Source organism: Numida meleagris, chromosome 4 (genome assembly GCF_002078875.1).
Source record: "Numida meleagris isolate 19003 breed g44 Domestic line chromosome 4, NumMel1.0, whole genome shotgun sequence".
Classification (NCBI taxonomy): Eukaryota; Metazoa; Chordata; class Aves; order Galliformes; family Numididae; genus Numida; species Numida meleagris.
The window spans coordinates 7,097,474-7,103,947 of NC_034412.1; the positions used below are offsets into that span (position 1 = coordinate 7,097,474).

General features: G+C 45.4%; 1 protein-coding gene across 1 annotated transcript; it reads right to left on the minus strand.

The window, feature by feature from the left end:
- Nucleotides 1,023–4,610, minus strand: DNAJC19 (DnaJ heat shock protein family (Hsp40) member C19). Its single transcript, XM_021393600.1, has 6 exons — nucleotides 4,479–4,610; nucleotides 4,265–4,316; nucleotides 4,031–4,104; nucleotides 3,613–3,689; nucleotides 2,580–2,650; nucleotides 1,023–1,583 (listed from the first exon to the last, which is right to left on the minus strand). The coding sequence occupies exons 1-6, from the start codon at nucleotides 4,479–4,481 to the stop codon at nucleotides 1,513–1,515; spliced, it is 348 nt and encodes a 115-aa protein (XP_021249275.1). The 5' UTR covers nucleotides 4,482–4,610; the 3' UTR covers nucleotides 1,023–1,512.

Consider the following 6,474-nt stretch of genomic DNA (forward strand, 5'->3'; position numbering starts at 1 on the left):
CCATTTAATGCTTCTGTTACTGATTTTGGTACTCTATTCTAAAGGTGCATAAGCTTTCTGTACTGCTGTTCTGATATTACTAAATGGCCTAGAATTAGTCTACAGCAGTCCAGCTACATAGAAGCTGAAGCTCACACAAGAGTATGTGACGCTACTTATACTACTTAATAAAACAGTGGCAGAGTTCTGGAAAAATAAAGCTCTGAAATCCACTGTTCATGAGCAGACAGTGTTAACCATTATGTATGTTGTACAGTTTTACCGTAGTTGCAGAAAGGCTGGAAAGATTGTTGGAGCATGAGAAGACTCTGTGGGCCCAGTTCAGACACCAAGGACAGCTGCTGCTGTTTGGTTCAGGTATCTTAAATGCTTTATGCAAGTGGAATAAAGTAGTCCATTCAGAAGTGTCTTACCACCCTCTTGGTAAAGAAATTTGTCTTAATGTCCCATCCGAGGCTCCCCCTGGTCATAGTACAGCTTTGTGCTGTTGCTGCACATTATGACATTGGTTTCTAGGTAGGAGAAACAGCACCTCCTGTTTCTTCTTCTCAGAGAGCTGCATAGAGCAGCAAGGTCATGTGTTGGCCTCCTTTTCTCCAGACAGGTTTTAATACACCCCATAATGCAGTTTGTGCTCTTGGCTGCCAGGACATACCGCTAGTGAGCATGCTGGCACTGAGCACAACTAGATTCCCTCACACCGAGCTGCCCTTCAGCCACTCGTCTCCCACCGTGTACCTGTGTCCAGCATTGCTCCGTCCGATGTGTGGCACGCAGCACTTTCCCTTGAGCTTCAAGCAGACAATCATCCAATGCTCCAGTGTATTTAGATCTCTGCCAGGCCTCTCATCACTCATGGGAGTTAGCTTTGTAGCATAAGATAATGTATACAACTACAGTACTGACTACAGGTTTGTAACTTACTGCTATAAAATCCATTAAGAATTGAAAGCTCCTAGAAAATCTGGGGGCATTCAGATCCCTCAGTAACAGTTAAGAAGCTGAACCATCAACTGAGCATGTTCAGTTTCTTATACTTTATTTCTTCATCCAGAAGCAGCCATGTATCTCTCCTATTGCTTTCTGTTCAGTAAGAACTGTTTTTTTTTCTACCCCCTCCCCACACTCTCACGTGCTAACTTTGGCATATGACAGAATAGCAGCATGAATTTCAAACATAACTAGCTTAACAAAAATTAGGTAAGAGCATGTCAGCATCTGGTAACATGCAGGAAGACTTGGCCAAGCCAAATTACTGCTCTTTTATGCAGAAAACACTTCTGAGTGGCAGCTTTAATTGCTTACTAAAGAACAGCTCTGAAAAAACTTTAGACTTCACTCGCTCACACACTTCCCCAAAAGTGACTAAGAAGTGAGCACAGAGGGATGTAGTTCCTCTGATTTTTCAAGCCTCGTTTGTATCAAATCACTGATTGAGATTAGTACTTGCCTTAAGCTGTTTATAAGAAACAATCACTTATACAAGCAAACCCTCTGATTTTTATCTCCAATTCATTTTTTAGCTTGGTCTTCCAGTAAATCTTTAGCTTCATTGATTTTGGCTGCTACATATGGAGAGCCACCTAGAAGAAAGATAACCTCATGTCACATCAGATGAAGAAAGTATTTTCTTTGTGGGTCATTACTAGTCCTGCAGTATGTAAGAAAGAAGTGTGAGTGCAGTGTGAAAGATGCTCAAGTTAAAGAACAAACTGCATTATGACTGAAGCCATTTCAGTTTACACACACAGTGACTGCAGTGGCTAGAGGCACAGGCAAGTCGTTCTCGTTAGGTCACTTTTAGTTTAACAAAGTTCAATTTTTGGCATTTAAATAAATGAATTGGTCACTAATGACTTAGTAAAAAGAAGTTTGTTGGGAATAGAGAAGTATTAAACTACCCCATCTGCAAATAAATCTCTCCCCCCTATTTCAAAGCTAGACTATGACCTGCTGCTGTACAGATGGACTAGTTCAGCATTTAAACATGATATGCAAATAGCTTAATGAAAATACTTAAACAGATTTCATAGTGTAAATGCACTGTAATTGTAACTGATCCCGAGCTACAAAGATCTGTAGTGCATACGCCTTTTGCAAGTACTAGACTTAAGTCTGTTACCTTTACTTGATGCTTAATTTAACTTATTTTAGTCATGAAAACAGGTAAGATACTCATAACAGTCTTTGAATAGCTATTTTTAGGTTTTGCATATATTCCATAAAGTCAATTTTGAAGTAAGTTCTGCTAGATATTAACTGTCCCAGAGATTCTTTGGAGTTTCGGTGCATGGAAGTAATGAAGGAACTTTCAAGGAAGCCACTTTACCTTTTTAAGTAAGGACAGACACAGCAAATAACAAGCTGACCTGCTGAATCTTTCTGTTTGTTTTAAACCATTCAAACACAAAAATATGTTCCAGAAGCATACAAATTTAGGCAGCCCAAATAGTTTTTTAAACTCAGTTTTTTGTGCTTTTTTTTATTTAGTAGCCAAAGGAATCACGTCACTTCTACACGGTTCTGTTCATGGGTTCAAAACATGTATTAGTTGATCAATATTAATTACTTTTACTTACCTTTATCTGGATGATTCAGAAGCATGATTCGTCTATGAGCTTCTCTAATTTTACTTCTGTTGGCTGTAGGGCTAGTTTAAAAGACAGAGAAAAACTCACTTGAGGGAACGTGATAAAATCCCCCAGGTCTTTGCAACCTTTACAAGGTCTTCAGAGAAGCAAGCACTTTGTCTTATCCATTAGCTCGTTGACTTAACGTGTACCGTGCATTTCAGTCCCGGAGAGGGTCCCTAGTGTTTTTCCAAAATACCCTATGCCCAAGAAGACAGGCTACAGCAGTCTAATATACTGGGGAACGTTCACACACACATTTGGAGGTTTTGCTATATAGCTCCCACTGGAACCTAAGAGAATTACAGCATCAAGCAGAAGCAGTGAGCGACCTCAAAGTCAGGGCAAAGACAGAGCTCTCTCAAGTGCCTGTGTGAATTCATCCTGAACTTGAATACTTAGTTGAAAATAAACAGAACTATGTTGTAACATTTTTACTGGGACAACCTTGGAGAGGCTCTTTATTTTAACTCTCAGTATACAAACTTCCCAGTTGGAAGTTGCCTTCAGAGAAAAATGCCTCTTAGTCTGTATGTTATTAGATAAACTTATGTATTTGGTCCAAAGTGTAAGCTTTGGCAGGGACAGTTACCATACTCATCTCTAGGAAACCTGACAGTAAGCGATGGATTTACCCAACATGCAGGACGTAGGCGTACAGCACCTTCACAGTGAAATTCACCAGCACTGACAGCAACCACAACTGCGTTCCCCACAAAGAACCAACACCAAGTCTAGAAAATGGCACTTTTACCAGGGCCTGTATCTGGCTTTTGAATGTGCCAGGGACTTACAGATGTAAGAGAGCCTAACCAGAGTTAGGTGTATCCAGCAGAAAATCCCAACTAAGCACAGAAAATCAAGAGAGGTCTCTCTCTATTTGCTGGCTTGGCAGTGACATTCTCTGGGTAAAGCAGGCATAGGACAGTCCTGAGCAAGGAATATCCTTGTTACCTTTCATTTATAATTAATTTCCTTTTACCTCACTCCTAGTATTAAGGCTGCTTCTCGTTTAGTCATTTTGGGTTCGAATCCACCTCTGTAATAACCACTGAAGTCCTGAAAGGAAAAATGTGTTATTTTTAAACACAAAGATGCTGTGAGATTAACTCTACCAGCTATAACACTTCCGACTGCCTTAGCAGCTGCTGAGCTTCACTCCATAACAGTGCTGGGCAGCTTCTTTTGCACTTGGATGAAGAAATTCTGTTTTTGTTGTGTCACTGAGTACTTAAACTCGCCAGAGCTTCTCTATTTGAATAGAATCACAATCATTAAGGAAAAGGCCTCTAAGATCACCAAGTCTAACCGCCTACCCACCACCAGTACTGCCCACTAACTACATCCCGAATTAGTCAACCACAACTCGTCGATAAGAAGATGCTACTGATCCAACGTACCGCTTTGGGCAGGTTCTGCAGCACTTGCTTCACTTGAGGCTCCATTTGCTTCATGGCTCTCAGTGCGTAACGACCTTAAAGAAATCAGCGTTGAACACGTCTCAGCCTGAGGCATCGCAAAGAAGGGGCCATTCGGCGCCACCGACAACGCTACTAGAACGCAGAACAGCGATCTTTTCGGACGTAAAAGAAATTAGCTCTTTCGCGTCACGACCGCCCGCAGCCCCCACGCACCTGCGAAGCCCGCCGCCGCGATGGTCAGCCCCACCGCCACCATGGTCCCGGCCTGCGAGGAAACGGAGCGCTCGGTTACCAAAGGGAAAGAAAAGAAGGGCGGGCGGCCTGCGGAGCCGGGCCGGGCAGCGCGGGCAGCGCGGACATCGGGACGGCCGCGGGGCCGCGCCGCTGGGGCAGGCCGCCCGCCTCACGGGCACAGGCCCGCACTCACCATAGCCCCGGCTGCCCGGCCCCGCACTGGCCAGCGCCGGGCGGAGGCCGCGGCACGCCGTACGGCACGGCACGGCACGGCACGGCACGGCACGACAGTTGCCGTAAAGCGAGGCGGGGTTGCCGCGTGCTTCGCTGCGGAACGCCTCCGCGCTCCTTCTTTATGCAAATTGGTGACGATGTGCCCGACCTAGCGCCTCTGACGGCACAGAGCCGTGGTTCGGAAATGCTGTTTTCTCTTCCGTCCTCGCCCCGTCCTCCTGCTCGTCTTTTCTCCTCCCGTGCTCCTGTCCCGACACATCAGCGCAGACTCGGGACGCTTTGCCCCGGCGGGGCCTCCCCTGCGGTGCCATGCGCCGCTTCCAGATGGGCGCGCTTCGGTATTTCATTGCCGAGGATTGCTACAAAGTGAGGGAGAATGACGGCTCTGGCACTTGTGCTTGAATGCTGTTAATAGCACGGTGCCTCCGCTCTTATGCGTTGGCCCACGGTCGCGGTGGGATGGCAGCAGGGGTTGAACCTTCCCCCAGTGCTCCGTTCCATGTCGCTGTGTGACAGACGGCAGCAGAGGGGCAGTCTGACAAAATGGTGTCTGGCACAGAAGCGTGCGTGAAACAAAGGTGTGTCGTTGAATTCCTCCTACGTGAGGAAAAAGTGGCACTCACTGACATTACTGGACACTTGCTGAACGTGTATGGAGACCAGACAGTAAATGTGAGCACGCTGAGGCGGGGGGTGGTGCGCTTCAGCAGAGACAACAGCTGTGAGAAATACCGGTTTGTAGCTGAGAACATGATTTGTCAAGTAGAGCTATTGTGCTCTTTGTATCTGTTGAAGTTTCCATGGAAATAAATAGGAGGCATTACTTTCAGAGCAACCTACATATTTTTTTTTATCTTCTGTTTAGCTCTTAAAAGTGCTGAGCTCATTGTGAATATAATCTCATTTTGACTTTGAACTGTTTCTTCACCTAAAGTTCAAGTGCCTGAAGCAGGCTCTTTGGAGGTGCTTGGAAGTGGTCTCTTCTTCCTTTCCTTCCCTGTTACCCACAGAATCATTTGAGTTGGAAAGGACCCTTAAAGGCCACCTGGTCCAACTCCTCTGCAGTGCACAGGGGCACCTACAGCTGATCAGGGTGCTCAGAGCACTGTCCAGCCTCACCTTGAAAGTCTTGCCAAATGCTGAAACTTGATTTTGTGAATGGTCTGCACTTGAGCATTAAGGTGATTTGTTACACAACAGGTAGTTGTACTCTTGAGCCCTCCTTTCTGAAATTTGTATTCTACCTGTCTTGGTGCTGACACTTGTTAGTGCTGTGAAACTCAGTATATTGAGTACTAGGAAAGCGCGCTTGTGCCAGTTGTCGCAGAGAAACTGGAAAAGAGCAAAGCCATTATTTGCACTGCCTTCGTGAGTTGTGAATCCTCAAACAAAGGTCCCAGATCTTGGGTTTCCCCATGTGGAGATAGTTACAGCATCAAGGCCTTGGCACACTGCGTTCAGATGTACCTCAGAATCTGCTCCTCTCCTAGCTGAGGATGAAACGTTGGCCAGCAAGGAAAACCTAAGTGGAGCAGAGTGCAGAAGTCAGGGGAGGAAGGAGAAGAAAGCTCTGAGTGCTGCAGGAGGCTGTAGGGGCAGTCCTCACCTGCGGGTTCATAAGAAGCTTTCTCTTGGCATTAAGTGTTCTTCTGAGGAGATAGTAGATAGATTTGTAGCTTTTGTGCTGGTTCATCACTGACTGCCTTCATGAACCTCATTCAGAAATGTCTCGCCATGTCCTTTGCACGGGGAGATGCATCTCTCCCTCATACATAACACAGGATCTGAACTTGTCCCTCCAAGATGGTAAAGGTGTAACACAGCATGTGGTAGTTCATAACAGTGTACAATGCAAGTTTTGGGTTGTGGGAGGTTTTCTTTGGCTTCTTTGAACTTGTGCTTAAGATAATACTCAGGAAAGACAGTTGAAGAAATACCCATTCATTCTGGTCTTG